General features: G+C 38.0%; 3 protein-coding genes across 3 annotated transcripts in view; 1 reads left to right on the top strand and 2 right to left on the bottom strand.

Annotated features, from left to right (window-relative positions):
* Positions 1-663: 663 nt before the first annotated feature.
* On the bottom strand, positions 664-6,335 carry LOC113804552 (uncharacterized). Its single transcript, XM_070120615.1, has 8 exons — positions 6,201-6,335; positions 5,411-5,503; positions 4,695-4,816; positions 4,391-4,436; positions 3,467-3,630; positions 3,184-3,298; positions 2,596-2,704; positions 664-1,997 (listed from the first exon to the last, which is right to left on the bottom strand). Exons 2-8 carry the CDS (start codon positions 5,469-5,471, stop codon positions 1,739-1,741), a joined length of 876 nt encoding a protein of 291 aa, XP_069976716.1. The 5' UTR covers positions 5,472-5,503; positions 6,201-6,335; the 3' UTR covers positions 664-1,738.
* Positions 6,336-8,544: 2,209 nt separating this feature from the next.
* Positions 8,545-14,980, top strand: LOC113823077 (uncharacterized). Its single transcript, XM_070120612.1, has 8 exons — positions 8,545-8,726; positions 9,289-9,386; positions 9,806-9,936; positions 10,077-10,143; positions 10,869-11,032; positions 11,292-11,406; positions 12,198-12,306; positions 12,825-14,980. The coding sequence occupies exons 1-8, from the start codon at positions 8,620-8,622 to the stop codon at positions 13,081-13,083; spliced, it is 1,050 nt and encodes a 349-aa protein (XP_069976713.1). The 5' UTR covers positions 8,545-8,619; the 3' UTR covers positions 13,084-14,980.
* Positions 14,981-17,557: 2,577 nt separating this feature from the next.
* Positions 17,558-20,000, bottom strand: part of LOC138861459 (uncharacterized) — a gene marked incomplete in the record, with an annotated part of 12,642 nt that continues 10,199 nt past the window's right edge. The window contains 2 exon segments of the mRNA XM_070120613.1: positions 17,558-18,833; positions 19,299-19,407. Of these exon segments, the coding sequence (XP_069976714.1) occupies positions 18,575-18,833; positions 19,299-19,407 (368 nt within the window).

Below are 20,000 nucleotides of genomic sequence, written 5' to 3'. Positions count from 1 at the left end.
GTGTGTGTGTGAGTGAGTGAGTGAGTGAGTAAGAGTGTGTGTGTGTGTGTGTGTGAGTGAGTGAGTAAGAGAGTGTATGTGTGTGTGAGTGAGTGAGTAAGAGTGTGTGTGTGTGTGTGAGTGAGTGAGTGAGTGAGTGAGTAAGAGTGTGTGTGTGTGTGTGTGTGTGTGAGTGAGTAAGAGAGTGTATGTGTGTGTGAGGGAGAGAGTAAGAGTGTGAGTGTGTGGGTGTGTGTGTGTGTGTAAGAGAGTGTGTGTGTGTGTGTGAGTGAGTAAGAGAGTGTGTGTGTGTGTGAGTGAGTGAGTAAGAGAGTGTGTGTGTGTGTGAGTGAGTGAGTGAGTAAGAGAGTGTGTGTGTGTGTGAGTGAGTGAGTAAGAGAGTGTGTGTGTGTGTGAGTGAGTGAGTAAGAGAGTGTGTGTGTGTGTATGTATGTGCGTGCGTGTGCGTGTCTTTACATTGTAACTATGTAAGGCCTTGTATGAGTGTATGTGAACGGGAACGACTGTGGTTATGTGTCAGCGTACAAGTCTATATGTGCATGGCCGAGTAACACGTAGTTTGGGCCATTACCACCATCTCAGTTTCTGATTTTCTTACTCTATTTGACAGCATTCGTTTATTGGTAACTCGGGTAAAAATGAAACTTGAATGAAAAAAAGACAGCGAGTTCTGGTATTTTACTAAGAGAGTGACATCCATCATACACACAAACCAATATGATCATCTTTACCTGTCTATACTGAATCACAGGTCGCTGATGCTATCCGCTGAGCTGCTAATCATTACAAAAAGTACGATAAAACAAACATAAAGATACGAGAGGCGTCAGAATATCATCTAGCCTAGTTTTCTGTATATCAGGTGTATCTGCTCCACGTGTCTTGTCTCATTCACCTGCGCCAATCTAAGCCCGCGTAAATTGTTCGGTAAAAACAGTTATATAATTTCTGTGCAGGATGTGAGTTCCTCAGTACTACTCTGGATTATTTACAGGCAAATTTACCATGCAGTTGCCAGATTAGAAGACCAATTCTGTTTGAGAATCAAGCAAAAAACTGTGGTTTATAGAAGTGTGTGCGCGTTTACATGTGCAATACATATCATGTGAACATACGCACTATACATGCTATCTGTATATGCGCCCACATTAATATACCTACCTAAATAAAAATTTTTTTATTCCTAGGCATATTATTAGAGTAATTGTTGATACCAACACAACAAATCGGCGAACACACTCGTAAAACACACACACAGCGACGCACATTATATACTGCATGTATCACACATATTTATACACATATCTATATGTTTATGTGTTGTATGGATCTATGTGTTTCTAGGTTATGTCTATATGTATACACACAATATATATGGATGGTGTAAAAATATATATGTATATATACGTCTAAATGCAGTGAATATACATTATATATATTTTTTGAGTTAGTGTACATTTATATACATGTATTATTTGCAGCTGCAGTTACAATATAAAATCATGTAGTGAATACAACATGAAATCTCATAACATAATATCTATTTTAACCTTAATATTTACAAAAGGTATATGGTAATACAACAAATCATCGTGTAACTGTGTTTGTAAGATATACGAGGGCAAATTGGAAATATAACTAATTGATTATTAAAATACAAGAAACAAAGAAAAGCTTCATGAAGTAGTAGGCTACTGTGAAGCTAGCTCATTCTAGCGAGCTGTAAAGCGGCCGGCGCTCATGGACTGCCAGCGAGCGTGAGATCATGAGCGGTGCTGGGGACATGTTCACACAGAGGGCTCCTGACGCCCAGGCAGTCCTCGTCGCTAATGTAGAAGTAGTGGCGGAAGGTGACGGCGGCGCAGAGCTGCTGAGAGTCGCGCCGCGGCGCCTGCTCGTACTGGTAGTAGGCCGAAGAATAGGTCCAGTAGGCGACGTCTTCAGGCTTGGCGTGTGGCGCCGACTCCTGCTGGCGGCTGCTGCAATTGTCGGAGTGTCTGCGGGGGAAAGAAACGCCACTGTAGTGTGTAGTAAGAAGTCGTGAGTTCACTTACTCCGCGTTTTCACTCATTCACATTTGCGGACTTTTAAGCCGCCCAACTTTAGAAATGTTAGTTCTTTACGCTTAGGACGTTTATTGCTATTGAATTTGGAAATACATTAGACCTATTTTTCTGAAAATGGTGTCATGTAGTGAAGACATTAATATTTTCCTTGTTTTCTCTTCTAGCCATTATCGATAACCGGAGCTTAAAGATAAATTTTCTCAGCGACCGGAAAACATCTCATAACAAGAGGAAACTTCACACACTGTTTGCCTGTTCGCATGTATTTTCGTTTATGATTAAATATATATATATATATATATATATATATATATATATACATATATATACATACATATATATATATATATATATATATATATATATATATATTAATGAAAATAGAAAATTAAGATAAAAAACGCTACACAATTAATAATTAGAAGACAACCAGAAACCACTTAATGAATAATGACACCAGGAAAAGCTGAAGGTCAAGCGACCGCCAGCGACTGCGACGTGCATCCCCGACCCGCTGACCCTGCCTCACCTGAGGGCCCAGTAGGGCGAGCCGAGGTCCATCGGGGCGTCGTCCAGCCACGTCCAGGCCTCGGTGTCCTTCGTGTACCGGCCTCCCACCCAGAAGTCCGTCGTCATCCCTGTTGTAGTCGAAAGGATTGCAATGGTAGGGTAATGTCGGTCACCTTACAATCAAATATATACAATATATGTACACATATATTTATACACAAACACATGCATACGTACATAAATACATACATATCTATGTTTGTATATGTATGTGTATGCCTGTACATATATGTGCATGTGTGTGTGAGATTATATGTACTGTACGTATGTTTATATTATTGCACGCATATACACAAACACACACACATGTATATAGTCACTTACATATACATGTATATACATATATATGTATATACTTATATATACTTACACATTAATATATATACAGATCTATATATGTATATAACTGTGTGAATGAGAATACAAACTATGAGAAAAATAAAGATATAACAAGAAAGAAGAGGGAGAGTTGTGAGTCGAATGTATTCACATCTTAAAACACTTCATGCATTCATTAGTCCCGTAGAGGAAGTACCGAGATACTCACGTATCCCCCGCAGGTACTTCAGGAGGGCAGCGAACTCCCCGTCGGAGGCCGAAGGATAGACAACCAGCTCCCCGCCGATGGCCGAGCACAGGGCCCTTGCCTCCCCCCACCCGACCTAGAGAAGGCGGCGAAGGAAGGTGACGACCATGTCCAAGTATTTGGTATATTGGTACCCGTTTATTTGCAGTGCCAATTTACTCCGCGTTTTGTCTACGTTCTCTGATCTACGTTCTACAAAAAAAAGTTAGTGTCTGAGACAATAATGTCCCAACAGACGCCTTACCTTGACGAAGTAGAGGAGGGAGAGGCACTTGTTCCCGACGCTGGTGTAGAGCTTGGGGCATCTCGGGTGGTGGAGCGTGTCGTTGAAGGTCCGAGCGAACCTCTGACCCAGCGCCTCGCTCTCCTCCACGTTGTTGGGCGGGGGAGGGGTGGGGGCGGGCGTCGCTGAAAACATGGTGATTACTTTAACAAGTTTTTCCACGCAATTATCAAGCTTTATATGACATTCAGTTTTCACTATAGGTCATGCTACATCAGCCCAAGTCTATGAGATTGATTAATTAAGGAGCCTAATATTGTAAAGCACAAAATGAAAAAAAATATTCCGAATTCGCAAATGTTCATGAAAGTGAAAATAATTTTCATTATGTAGACATTCTTAGGGAGAGGTATTCCCGTCCTTGCCTTTCGCTTTCCTGTTTCCCACGGACCCCTATCCTCATAAAACAACCATGTTCATGAACCGTATTCATGTTGACAAATGTAGAAAGGTATGAATGAGGATGAATATCGTCACAATACAAGAGATGTATTTAAATTCTTGTATTGTGAAGATACCCATTCTAATTCATACCTTTCTACAAACTATGTTCATGCTGCAAAGGATATTGTAACTCAAGATAAGGTCACTAGAGGGATTGATGTGTTTGCAGTACCTTATTCAAAAAATATTAATAGAACATCTCCATTTCATTATGGATTAAGTATGGTAGCTCGGACTTGAAAAGTTTTCATGCTGGTAAAGTAAAGATTGTAATGTGATGATAATAATTAGCAATATTGTATTTATTAGGAGGGATGGTGATATTCATATTGCGTATATGTGCGAATTATAAAAGCAAATTTCAGTGCATGTTCATGTATGGCTTTCGTTTTTGTTTATTACATATCTATAGTCATATATCTAACTCATTATTTCACTCACCCGTAGTTGTAGTGGTTGTGGTAATAGGATTTCTTAGCTGGTTTCCCTAAAAGAACGATTTTTAATTCATTTCTCATATACATATGTGTGTGTGTGTGTTTGTGTGTGTGTGTGTTTGTGCGTGTGTGTGTGTGTGTGTGTGTGTATATATATATATATATATATATATATATATATATATATATATATATATATATATATATATATATATATGACAGTCTTGTGTTATTTGCTTTTATCTAGTCAGCAAGACATATATTTCAATGAATCATATTTCAACACAGGAAGTACAACAGTCACTTACAGAACAAATTTCTTCGTCGGAGTTGTCGTCGCAGTCTCTTGCACCATCACAGATCTCATCGCGTGAGACACATTGCCTTCTTGTGGCACACTGAACCGACCAATAATCACAAAAGCTGTTAACTGTAGGTAAGAATGAAAATTATTTTAGCAATAAATGTAATAGTGATGATAACGAAATTATATTTCTGAAGAGAAATTTAGTAGGGAAGTAAGCACCGGTCACTAAGGCAATAAGATAAAAGTGACAAATTATCAAAGAGCCTCAAAATGAGCAAAATGTGTGCTTGTGCTGTGTGCGTCTAATTGCCCACGCATTGCAAGTCCTTATGCGTGAATGTGTTGATTGGTATAAACTCTTTCTCCATACACATGAATCGATTTGTCTCTCGGTGCATAATGTGCCTATGGGATGTAGAGAATGTTTACTTCTATTTTTACTTTATGTGATTTTCAGAGGTTGGCGCTTTGTTCCGCCGTTTCATTCTGATTTTTTAAATTTCCTCCCATCCGGTCCACAGAAAAAAAAAATCAAAAAGGATGTTTAACATTGAAAAAGGAAAAAGACCTGGCGAGTTGAAGCATGCCCAAGCAAGAAATTATTACGCGTGACACCATGCAAAGATCTCATTATCTATCTGCAAAATCTGTATCTATCTTCTCTGAAACTCGAGAATCCTTACATGCGTGTGTGCGCCAGAAACCACCTGATCCCACCTGCGCAACAGAATCCAAGAGCCAGCAAGAGCCTGATCGCCATCGTCGGAGAGCAAATCATCTTGAGCAGTGACAGCACAGGACAGGCAGTATCTGAAAATAAAGATGGGAATCTGATGTATCTCTCCACTTTTTTCGTTTTGTATACATGTCAAAGGCCGGAATGGGTGATACTATAGCTAGTGATATATATATATATATATATATATATATATATATATATATATATATATATATATATATATATATATATATATATATAAACGTATATATTCGTGTACTGTGTGCCTATGTGTGCATATATATACATAAGTACATACAAACACATAAACACATGTACATACATCTATGTATATAATATATATATAATATATATATAAACTGAAAACAACCATAAAGTTTCGAACTCCTTCGTTCATCAGACGAAAGGAAATTTTGATTCCTCGTGAGGACTTCCGGAAGTTCGAAACGTTACTTTCATTTTGATATCCTATTGTGTCAAGGATTGTTTGTCTTCGTTTATACGTTATTGCGACTCTGTACACACATACATATATTATATAGGTGTAATTATATACATATACATAAATGCTATACATATACACATCTATGTGATATATATATATATATATATATATATATATATATATATATATATATATATCAAATCTTTTCTATAAGCTTCATAGCATAGACTTTCCTACTTAATGTTTCTTATGTATGAGGCAAAAAGAACACCCAGAATGAATATCTGCCTCTAAGGAATGAACGACAGAGGCCAAGCACTCACAGGCGCGAGCGATGGACGAACTGTTGCCTCAGCTGGGGTCTGGTCGCCACTGATCGCCACGGCGCACTTGGCGGGTTGTGGTGCCAGTGTCCGGCCTCGGGCTTGCACCACGACTGGTGGCCTCGGAGGTTGACTGTACCCGCAAACGACGTCGTATCTTCGAAACGTCAAGCCACCAGTGATGGGCGTTTATCTCCCGCTGTAATGTTTCGCGTCAGAGCTATTTCTGTCTCGATTCTGTGTCTCTTTGTCTCTATTTGTGCACCAACTTACTTAACGTTCACATTCGTCATAAATACACATTTATTCTCAATAAAATGGATAGATTTTAAGGATTTTTGCTTTAAAAAGGCAAAGCATGCGTCTCTTAACTTATAAACATAAATTTATAAACATGAATTTGTGAGAATGTTTTACTACATATTCTTTATATGTGATAAGTTTGCATTTTTTCTGATGTGCTTGTGTGTTTCTTTTGTCTTTACATCCCTATATATGTATGCGTAGATATATGTAAAGATATATGTAAACATGCGCACATATACTAAATATAACAATATACAACTAATGACTGCATTCATACACTTGCACTATTCTAAAAAGAGACGATTATGAAGCACACAAAACTATACATTTTTACCTGTTGCCTGTGGGAATGCACTTATTTGTATGCGAGTGGATTGTATGTGTATTAGACCTGTATATAAGAATTGTCAATATATGAAGATTTACCTCGCCTTGCCCGAAACAAACAATAAATACTACGTGTTGAACAGCAGCAGAAAGTCCAAAACCGAGGTATCAAAAGCATTCTCTTTTGCTGTCATCTATTAACACATGGTGATTTTTTAAACAAGAAATAGGAGGCTCATTTCTTAAAGCTACACTGTTTTTGTTTTTTTGTTTTTTTTGAAGAAAAAAATATTTTTAGCATTACATTACTCTATATTGCTTAGAGCTATCCTCTTATTTCAGAATTTGACTGTTCCATACAAGGTGATATATAACCAAGAGTTTGCTTTCGAAAATTCTTTAGATTATGCTCATAATCACTGAAAGGAAATCGAGCGTGAAGAAAGGGAAGGGATAGCGTACTTGACACACAAACCTTCTCTTCAAAAATTGAATGAAAAATCCCATTTTATCATGAAAAACGAATCTTGCTCCAGACTACTTTTCAGTCATTTTCAAATTATTTCTTCCGTTTTTTCACTCTTGAATATTAGATTATTCGGCTAGTTTGCTTCTATACAATGAACTGCAAAATGTCCCGCAGACAAGAATAAAATGTGTTAATATGAAAAGCCTAACTCAAAAGGGAAATCGAAAATGACAAGGAAAGAACGCACCTTAAGGGATTTTTTATCTTTCTCATACATACACAAACATGTCTGTATATATATATGTGTGTGTGTGTGTGTGTATTATATATGTTATATGCACACGTGTGTTCATTAAGATAGGCATTCAAACAGATAAGGATGATACTGCCACACTTCTCAAAATCCTGCAGTGGAAAATAAACTGAAATGCTATTGTTCATATATACATATATGTATATATAGAATATGCATGTATGTTTGTATGCATGTATATATGTATAATTCATAAATATATATATATACATATATATATGTGTGTATAGATATCTATGTATATATACATGTTTGTATGTGTGTGTGTGTTTTTTGTGTATAAATATACGCTATATATATACATGTATATGTGTTATGGATATATATACATATATATGCTTATATATTTATATATATATCTCAAGATATATACACATTTTTTTATATGTATGTACATATATGTGTGTGTGTATATGTACATGTATATGTGTATGGATAAATATCTATGTATATATTTATTTCTATGAACATTAGTTTATATATATTCATATTCATTTATGTATGCATATGTCTGCGCACTTGTGTGCATATATATGCGTGTATGTGTGTATGTGCATATAAGAATATATCCATATGTATGCATTTATACATACATATATGCGCGCGTGTGTGTGCGTACAGATACATGTGTGTGTGTGTGTTTACACATGCACACATGCATATGCATATTTATGCATATAAACATTCTCTATATTCTCTTATTTATCTATTTATATATATCATTTAAACATATACATGAATATACACAAACATATGTGTAAACAAAAAAGATGTTTATGTAACACATATGTCAATGATAAATAAGTAATTATGTAAAAGCAGAAAAAGAGACTCAGAATCAAGACAGAAATAGCTCTGACGCGAAACATTACAGCGGGAGATAAACGCCCATCACTGGTGGCTTGACGTTTCGAAGATACGACGTCGTTTGCGGGTACAGTCAACCTCCGAGGCCACCAGTCGTGGTGCAAGCCCGAGGCCGGACACTGGCACCACAACCCGCCATGTGCGCCGTGGCGATCAGTGGCGACCAGACCCCAGCTGAGGCAACAGTTGGTCCATCGCTCGCGCCAGTGACTGCTGCGTCTTGCCTGCAAAATTTCATTGGCAGGTAGTGAATTCGGCTCTTTTCCCATCGCGTTCAATAGGAAAGACGTATAAAACCGTATACATTTGAATACACATATATTTGTGTGTGTGTTGGTATACATCTATGCACACATATACATTTACATAAATGTATATATATGTGTGTGTGCTGTATTCATGTATGTGTGTGTACTGCATTCATTTGTGTGTGTGTGTAGATTTGTGTGTGCATATACACATACACACACTCACATATATATGTATATATATACATGTATATACATGTGCATATGTGTGCAAATATATACACAATATATATATGTATGTATGTATACAGATGTATTTATGTATGTTTGTGTGTATGGATTCACTTAAACATGTATATCTACGTATGCATATGTATATCTACGGTACATATTTCTGCACATTTACAATATACAAATATGTCTCTGTGTGCGTGTTTTATATATATGTATATATATATATGATATTTCTATAATAGCCAACAAAACTGAAGGCAATATAAAGCACTTTAAAGACAACAGCCGGACAAGCCTTCGTCTCCAATTTCTATATAATTTCAGGTCCTGTGCATCCTTTGGCAAAATCCCCGTGAAGATGCATTGCTTTCCGCTGAAGGTCGTCAGGTTCTTGATGGTGCTTGGCATTAATAGTAGCGGAGGTGGGGTCAAGGCTGCCTGATGTTTGCGTCGTTTCTGGTTACGTAGCACATGTAGTAGCCATGCACATGTTACTGTGATTAGCTTATGTAGATTCTAGAGATAAACATATAGGCACTGATAAATAGGATACCTAACCATTCCAAATGTTCTGACTAAGCTCACATGTAAAGCCATTTACAAGGGTACTTATGATCCGTGATTACTTACGCAACGCACTGGGCATTACAAAATACCCTGAGATCGATTTCTGCCCATTGTAGAAAATCCACATTTTTATCAATTATATTTTAGTATCCATTTGATATTTGTATCACCTGTTACTTGTACTTCTCATCATGAAAAAAACAACATATTTAGCATTATCGAAATCATCAATAATGATATTGATGTTCAACCATTATTATCATTATTTTGATAGCTTCAGCCTACGTCCATTGCGGGTATAGTAGCTCCATTTATTGTGCTACAACGGGCAGCTGCATTGAGAAGACATCTCTTTGTAATGGCTACAGGGACTGCAATGACAATTCAGACGAAGACATCTGCATCGTAAGTGACTGTAATATTGGCTTTGATGAAGTACAATGGATAGAGCTAAATGATTCGCTAACGGAAAAAGGAATGCAAGAATGGTAGACATTTTTTCCTTCCTATCTAAGAAGATAATTCGAAATTCGCTGTTATTTTAGGGAAGAAGGCTAAGAGGATTTCCTTCTACCACAACGACCACTACTACCACAACCACCACAACAACCAGTGAGTATGGAGAATAAAGAAATGGCTCAATGTTCGTAATTAATGAGATTAAATTAATAAACATGACTGGAAGACTTCAATGAATATAGATACACGTGGAAGCAGTTTTCTTTCTCAATACGCATTTCTAGGCAAGAAAATGAGAGCAGAAAGTCCTGCATAACCCAAATTCGTGGTTAATGAAACATCTTTAAATAGAAATACACATGAGGTATATAGATACTTGTATATGTGTATATATGTATATCTATGTATGTACATATATATGTCCATGCATATGTACACACAGATATGTGTGTGTGTGTGTGTGTGTGTGTGCATGTGGAAGTAGATATAGATATACATGCATCCATATAAACACATACAATATATATATATATATATATATATATATATATATATATATATATATATATGCATAACCTTATATATATACACACACGTATTTAAGCAGGTAAAACGAAAAGCAAGTCACATTGTAAAGCAATTTTTCTAGTTTTTCCGCTCTTTCATCAGAATTGCAAAACCAAAATCAATATGCTAATAAGAATTTTATATATACATATAATGCACACAAAATATATATGCATGTATGTATCATGGAAAATTATATTGGGTTCTTATGACCGTGAACCTTATTATTCTGAAATTAATAAAAGAAATTTGAAAACCGTTTGATAAATGGGGAAAAAATCTTGCTTAGAATAACGTCTCCGCCCTTTAAGCGACGCCCGCCCCCACCCCTCCCCCGCCCAACAACGTGGAGGAGAGCGAGGCGCTGGGTCAGAGGTTCGCTCGGACCTTCAACGACACGCTCCACCACCCGAGATGCCCCAAGCTCTACACCAGCGTCGGGAACAAGTGCCTCTCCCTCCTCTACTTCGTCAAGGTAAGGCGGGTGTTGGGATACTAAAGTCGTTCTTTTATACTGTTTTCGATTTGTTCTGCCATGTTTATTCATCTTGTGTGCATTGTACCGTAGCTCTGTAAAGGAAAGGAAACCACTTTTATGGGCAATATTCTAAACCTAGAATAAACAAGTAAAACTCAGAGCAAGCTACTCTGTGAAAGATTAAATAAACAACTAGGTATCTCTTTACTATGTAATTATTGGCCGTCACTACTGCGTCCTTCACCGCCTTCCCTAGGTCGGGTGGGGGGAGGCAAGGGCCCTGTGCTCGGCCATCGGCGGGGAGCTGGTTCTCTATCCTTCGGCCTCCGACGGGGAGTTCGCTGCCCTCCTGAAGTACCTGCGGGAGATAGGTGAGTATCTTGATGTTTCTTTCGTGAAGTAGGTATGGATTCATATATGTGTGCTAATTCAAGGACTCGAACCTCAGTCGCTCCACTTATAGGACCCAGAATTAACGGTATTACAACCCAACAAAAGGAATGTGCAACTAGGATACTCGCTCACGGGCACTGCCTATCAAATATATACTTATATGTATAAAGTACCGATGGGAATGCTTTACACGCAAAGAATATGTTCGAATTTATTCAATAATTCAGATCCTGTGTTAAATGTACTATTTGTGTAAGATGAACTAACACTGTATCGTATTGATATAGATAAGAATCCTCCATGACTATATGGTCATGTTACACCAGGCTGGTTTAGCACTGCTCATTTTGGGCCACCTCTGGGATAGTAGAGGTTTGTGTCGTTTTCAGGAAGGTTTTGAATGATCTATTTGAATGTGTTACGGTATCATTCTATCTTATATTTATACACACGCATATATATGTGTATATGTATATATATATATATATATATATATATATATATATATATATATATATATGTGTGTGTGTGTGTGTGTGTGTGTGTGTGTGTGTGTGTGTGTGTGTGTATGTGTGTGTATGCATATACATATATATTATATATACATGTTTATATATGTGTGTTAACATGTATGTATGCAAGTATGTATGCCATACACATATATATGAATATACATGTATATATGATTTTATAGGTTCAGACACACATACACATATGCCTTTGTATATTGCTGGACATTGCCATGCTTAATTTGCACTCCGCTGCACAGGGATGACGACGGACTTCTGGGTGGGAGGCCGGTACACGAAGGACACCGAGGCCTGGACGTGGCTGGACGACGCCCCGATGGACCTCGGCTCGCCCTACTGGGCCGTCAGGTGAGGCAGGGTCAGCGGGTCGGGGACGCTCTTCGCAGATGCTGGAGGTCACCTGACCCTCAGCTTTTCTGGTATCTCCTTCTCATTTTTAAAGAGGTTTATGGTTTCCAACAGTGGACAGTAAATCTATATTTTCATAAACAAATATCAACGTGAACACGCATGTACATAAGCATTGATATTTCTTTCCTTCCTCCTCTCTTAAATCACAAGATATTTTCTAGTGACTAATTCACTCGACCGCTGGCTCTTCAAACAACCTGTCTTTAAAAAAAAAAAATGTTTTTCGTTGGGACATTGACAAAGAATAGAAAAAAAAAAATGGGATAGTGTTAAGGGATGGATTACGTGACACGATTTTCAGTAGAGATAAAAAATATGGATTTCCACATCCGTCAGCAATAGTTATCCTACAACAAAGAATATATTTCTAAAACTCAGCACAATTTTGAATGAATGAAAACGCGAGTAAGTGAATCCACATTTTATTACACACTGCTGTAACGTTTCCCCCGCAGACACACCAACAGCTGCAGCAGCCGCCAGCAGGAGTCGGCGCCACACGCCAAGCCTGAAGACGTCGCCTACTGGACCAACACTTCGGCCTGCTACCACTACGAGCAGGCGCCGCGGCGCGACTCCCAGCAGCTCTGCGCCGCCGTCACCTTCCGCCACTACTTCTACATTAGCGACGAGGACTGCCTGGGCGTCAGGAGCCCTCTGTGTGAACATGTTCCCAGCACCGCTCATGACCTCACGCTCGCTGGCAGTCCGTGAGCGCCGGTTGCTTTCAGGGACAGAATCTGATCAGAAAGCGATGTTTTCATGTATTTCAAGAAACCTTTAAATAAAGGCCCTATCACACTATACCTCTACCGTCAATTTTTGCGTTTCCGTATGAGGCTATTCATATGTATTTGCAAACGGAACTCCTCCCAGATGGAGTCCGTTTCCGTCGGACTAATTTTCGTCTTGATCTTGTGCTACGATCCATACAAAAAAGAATATTAATAAATTAGATAGAATAAGTTAATGCATACATAAGTTGATATTCTAGCATGTTTCTAAATACATAATGATATTTCTTTAAATAACATATGTATGAAAATGCTCGTGTGATTCCCAGGACCTGACTCAGATGGCGCCATGTTTGTTAAAAGGAACACTATGTTTGCGACCTTGGTAGTCTGACAGGGCCAGTCCATTTCCATACGGAAAGTTCATCCGGAAACGTGAAAGTTGATGAAAAAGGTGGTTGTGTGAGGGCCTTTGATCTTGATCGTGAATCAGATGAACTTTTGACAAATATCTTTTGAAATCGATTATACAGGAACTTATTCGAGTATACACAATACAAAATAGCCCTTGATCTATTAGAATTAAATTGGATGTCATGAAACTTCATGTTTTGTATTTACTACATATTTAGTTACGCATTATTGATACAAATACTATAATTGCGGATGCAAGTAATATACATTAATAATTACTCACAAACAATGTATGTATACATATATACAATACACACACACTCAAGCACATACACACACAAACACATACACACATACACACACACACATATATATATACATATATAATATATAATATATATATATATATATATAATATATATATAAATATATATATACATATATGTTCATATATGTGTGTGTATGTGTATGTCTGTGTTCATATACACATGAATATATTTGTTTGTATGTATATGCATATATATAGAATGTATATGCATATAGATAGCCAGATAGATATGCATAAACCTATAAAATCTGTGTAGTTGTTTAGTCAGTGCGCGCGTTCGCCGTTTCGGAAGAAATATTGGTATCAATTAGGCTAATAACATTCATGTAGTTTAAAAGGCCTCTCGAGCACATCGTGTACTCTTCGGATTCAACAAGTCTATCATGTATTTTCTACAAATGTGTACAAACTAGCGGGTGCCCATTATTTCTTGGTGTTTTATCTTAATATATTTTACTATAATAGCAAGTCCAAGCACATAGCTTGTTATAGATTACTAATAAAGGTTGTGTGAAGATAGCGTCGACGGTTGCTTTCTTGCAAACCTTCGTAGAGTCCATCGGCTTTTTTGAGGCCTTCTTCTTTCTCTTCTGGTGAGCGGAGGCAAGATAATGCAATACTGTGATTGGTCAGTGTTCACCGCGCGAATACAGATTAACCGCGCGTGATCTTGTTCTATGAAGTCCACGGTGCGCGCCAAGAATACGTTGTGCATTGCGGAAAGTGCACGGTAACATTATGCTGGTGACAAGCCTCAAGGACTCAAAAGCGCCGAGCTTTAGAGTACGACAAATTAACTGCCATGAATCGTGAGTCAGGAAGTCGAAGGATCTTTAATCTCAGATGCTTGTTTGTCTTATCATTAACCCACATTTCCTTCCTTTTATCTCGCGCCGCTATGAGATTTTGACGCCACTTTGTTACAGAAAAGGGCCCCATATTTAAACCATTTCCAGTGCTAATCTTAACGCTTTAGAGAGCCCTTAACCTTATGATAAACCCAGGTGTCCTCACTGGCTATGCGATAAGAACCAAGCAAAAAAGGTGACAAAGATAGGTATCGTCTCTGAGTGTGTATATATGCAATATACATGTCATCTGTATTTGTGTATGTTGGTAAACAGGTGTACGTTTATCTTATTTCGTATCCCTTAATCTTTTTACTGTTTTTTCTCGCTCTCATGAAAGTATATAAAACGATTAAGGAAAAACAGGAAATGCGGGTGATTCATTCGTGACTTAATGGAACATAAAAGGGAGGGATGGGAATAAAAGGGTATATGAAGGAAAGAGAGGACTAGAGAGGAGGTGGAGAGCTAGGAAGAAAATAGAAGAGGGAGAAAAGGAAGATGTTCTTATGCCTGCATACACGTGGGCTACTTGCAAGCACACAGACACGCAGTTACACATGCATCTTTGCAACTAATCTATCAACAGTACTTATTTTATACCTGCTCCACGTTGGACTCCCTCCCACACCTTGCATCCGTCAGACCGAGATGACACAGCCGTTCAGCAGCCCCTAAAGACAACACAATCTACCACTTGATTCGTCCTTTGCTCAAAATCCTATATTTCTTACCTAGGGACCTCACCTGTCTGCCTCACCTTCACCAATTGCTCTTCTTTGCCACTGTATAGTAACGTTTTCGTTCCGTTCAATATCCGTTATAAGTTCAATTCTATTTATGACCTTTTTTCTTTTACCCGCACTTAGTTAAATAGTAATAATAATAAAGGAGTAAATAGATTAATAAGATGAAAGAATGAAATAGTTAATTGTTTTATCCACTTAAAGACAAATAAGAAAAAAAATGTTCAAAAAATAGAAATCAGTAAAAACTTTTCTCGTTTCTTCATTTTTGATTCACTGTTATGTAGACTTTTAGATTTCAAGAGATATATGAATAAAGATGAGATAGAACGAGATAAAGAATAGATAAAATAAAACTGTTGACTTTTCGTCTGTTGTTCATTAGTCTTAGCTGGAGTTCACCTGGCTTGCCCTTCCGCTACCATGACTATGATCTAGACATAAGAAAAGAAAAAAATGCAAGGATTTCGCCCACCTGCTTCAGGTCTCCCACCTCCTCCTCTTTACCTTATCTTCCCCCTTCCTCCCCTTGCTTTGCCCTCTTTACTTGTCTATTATTACCATTATTATCCAGCACACATCACCGGGCAGCAGAAACTCAGGCCATATCAGTCAGCCAACTTGCGCCAATAAAACTCCTTAAAGAAATAGACTAGTGCGTAGTACAAACTGCCATACATTACAGGATACATACATATGTGTGTGAAATCAAAACAGTTTATTGTTGTTGTTTTCTCACGACATAGAAACAAAAGAAAAAGAAAATGCCACAGAACAGAAATAAGAAAGTATATTGCAAGATGCTTATCATAACTGGTAAAACGGAAGGCGAATTAAAAAGTGCTTACAGGCAATCCAGAAGTCATTACCATGAGTCTAGTGCGATTATATAATCGGTCTTTAAAAACTTACGACCACTACACAGCAATCCCCATTGAATTTGCGCAAGTGAGTGAGAAAATAAGTACATAGATGAATTTGCTTGAGTTCTTAACAACATCATCAAGGTAATAGCAAAAACGATTAACGCAAGATAATTTCAAATATCTCGATGAATTCAACAGAGAATGATTGGACGATACATATGTGAAAGAGAAAGAACATGGTGATAATTATAGTAATAATGGTAATAACAATAACACGAATACCAATGATTATAGCAATAATAACAATAGCAGATTGTGATGATAATGATAGTATTGATGATATTATCAGTGATAGTAACAATGATTATCATAATAACAGTGATTATATATGATAATCATAATGCTATAATAATTACAGTGACAATGATATTAGTAGTACCAGTGATAATAGATTAGATGCAATAATGCATTAGTATGTGTCTGTTAACTTATGAGCGAGCCTGTAAGCTGCCTACGTGTATGCGGACACAAAAACATCTTCCCTTCCGCCCTCCATGTTCTTCCCATCCCTCCCTCTCCTCCCTAGCCCTCACTTTCCTTTCTATACCAACGTTTTCTTCCCATCCCTCCCTCTCCTCCCTAGCCCTCACTTTCCTTTCTATGCCAACGTTTTCTTCCCATCCCTCCCTCTCCTCCCTAGCCCTCACTTTCCTTTCTATACCAACGTTTCCTTCCCATCCCTCCCTCTCCTCCCTAGCCCTCACTTTCCTTTCTATACCAACGTTTTCTTCCCATCCCTCCATTTCATGTTCCGTTGCCAAAACAGGTCCCTTGACCAACTACTGCTACTTCTACCACCACTACTACGACTACTAGTATGCAGTCCGTGCCATCTCTCGGTCTTCCATCTGGCCTTCGCTAACTGCTTGGAGTCTGATCAGTCAGCCTCATACTCCATCTGCCACCTTCACTTCTTTGTTATTTTTGTATCAAAGACGTGTCTAGTGCAGTTTATTTCCCAAAGCTCAGTTCTTTCCTTTCTCTTGAGACGTGAGTGTCGAGAAGGCCTTATTTCTTGCTCTCTTTTCTTTCATCTTATTCTTTTTTATTATTCTCTTATTGACTGGAATACTGTTGCTAGGCCATGGTGAAAGCCTCATAATTCAATACTAATTAATCAATGAAGGGGCATTTCCCAATCTTTCATCAAAAGGCTTGCATAAGTAAAGGTACAAAGGAATTAATCAAAACATATGTACGCTTGTTTATTAATTCACCAGCAGATGGCACAGATATTGTGTATGTAAACAGATATAATATCCATCTTGGTAACCCTTTTTTCCCTCTGGTTCTGATCGGACAGGCGTTTCAGATTCACGATCGACATTCTGCCTCAACGCCCATGGCAGTTGATTTGCCATGACACTGAAAAAGTCGACGCCTCAGATAGCTCGGAGGGCCTGTCACACTAGAATGAAATGTTCGTGCACTTTTAATCTGTGTTCGCGCATGTGAATACTGACAATGAGAGACACTTAACAATATCGTATCTTCCCTTTGCTCTACAGAAGAGACTTAAAAAACGGTGAGCTCGACGAAGGGTTGCAAGAAGATAGCTAGCGAGCGTAAAAGTGTTAAAAAGTACGCATCTAGCCGACGCTCGATTGTCTTAGCCTATAAAACAAATGAACGTCGACGATATATATATATATATATATATATATATATATATATATATATATATATATATATATATATATGGACACACATATATATACACATATATGCGTGTGCGTGTATGTGTGTATATATAGATATATGGATACATAAATAAATATGAATACATATATATACATACATATGTATATGTATATATATAAGTGAGACAACAGTTTCGGAATCCACCTCGATTCCATCTTCGGGTCTGGACAGAAGAACGGAAGCGAAGGGAGGTTTCTGCTTTGTGGATTTTTCTACCACACACACACACACACACACACACACACACACATATATATATATATATATTGTTTGTGGGTAATTATTTATGTACTTGTACTTACATCTACAATCTATTACTAAATATACAGTAAATATAAAACATGGTTTCATAACATCCATGTTAATCGTACTCTCCAAATGTATCTTACTCCATAATATAATAAAAATTCAAGTAACCGTTTTCACAAGACATATGTCAAAATTAAAAGCATAAGTGATACATGGTCAATATACGAGGTGAAAAAGGTGTCTTGAAGTAGTACAATGATCACGGACTGCCAGCGAGCGTGAGGTCATGAGCGGTGCTGGGAACATGTTCACACAGAGGGCTCCTGACGCCCAGGCAGTCCTCGTCGCTAATGTAGAAGTAGTGGCGGAAGGTGACGGCGGCGCAGAGCTGCTGGGAGTCGCGCCGCGGCGCCTGCTCGTAGTGGTAGCAGGCCGAAGTGTTGGTCCAGTAGGCGACGTCTTCAGGCTTGGCGTGTGGCGCCGACTCCTGCTGGCGGCTGCTGCAGCTGTTGGTGTGTCTGCGGGGGAAAGAAACGTCACCGCAGTGTTTAACAAGAAGTCGTGGGCTCACTTACCCGCGTTTACATTGATTTATATCTACGTGCCTTTAACTCTCTGAATTTTCGAAAGACACCTTGTAGAAGTGCCGAAAGTAAATGACTTCTGATTTAGGAGATTTAGACTTACAGGTTATTTTTTTTTTAAATATCGAAACTTAGGAGCCATTCACACGAAACCATTTTGGCAAAGTATTGCATTTTAACATCATAGCGAGTTTGTCTATATCTTTCCATTTACCCATTTCTTTAGAATCGTGAAAAAGCTAGAGATAAGCAGTAATATTCTTGGACCTCAGGAATCCACGAGGTGAAGGTATAAACAATCTAGAGGATATACCTTTCGCTTTAAAATGTCATATAATTACAGGAAAAAATAATTAAAAATATATCCTTGCCAGTCTCCAGCAAATGATCCTGCCTCACCTGACGGCCCAGTAGGGCGAGCCGAGGTCCATCGGGGCGTCGTCCAGCCACGTCCAGGCCTCGGTGTCCTTCGTGTACCGGCCTCCCACCCAGAAGTCCGTCGTCATCCCTGTGCAGCGGAGTGCAAATTAAGCATGGCAATGTCCAGCAATATACAAAGGCATATGTGTATGTGTGTCTGAACCTATAAAATCATATATACATGTATATTCATATGTATGTGTATGGCATACATACTTGCATACATACATGTTAACATACACACACATATATATACATGTATATATAATACATATGTATATGCATACACACATACACGCACGCACACACACACACACACACACACACACACACACACACACACACACACACACACACACACACACACATATATATATATATATATATATATATATATATATATATACATATACACATATATATGCGTATGTATAAATATAAGATAGAATGATACCTTAACACATTCAAATATATCATTCAAAACCTTCCTGAAAACGACACGAACCTCTACTATCCCAGATGTGGCCCAAAATGAGCAGTGCTAAACCAGCCTGGTGTAACATGACCATATAGTCATGGAGGATTCTTATCTATATCAATACGATACAGTGTTCATCTTACACAAATAGTACATTTAACACAGGATCTGAATTATTGAATAAATTCGAACATATTCTTTGC

The sequence above is a fragment of the Penaeus vannamei genome, chromosome 4 (genome assembly GCF_042767895.1).
Source record: "Penaeus vannamei isolate JL-2024 chromosome 4, ASM4276789v1, whole genome shotgun sequence".
In the NCBI taxonomy this organism is placed as follows: domain Eukaryota; kingdom Metazoa; phylum Arthropoda; class Malacostraca; order Decapoda; family Penaeidae; genus Penaeus; species Penaeus vannamei.
The sequence above is the reverse complement of the archived record's forward strand: the minus strand, read 5'-3'. Positions and strand labels throughout refer to the sequence as shown.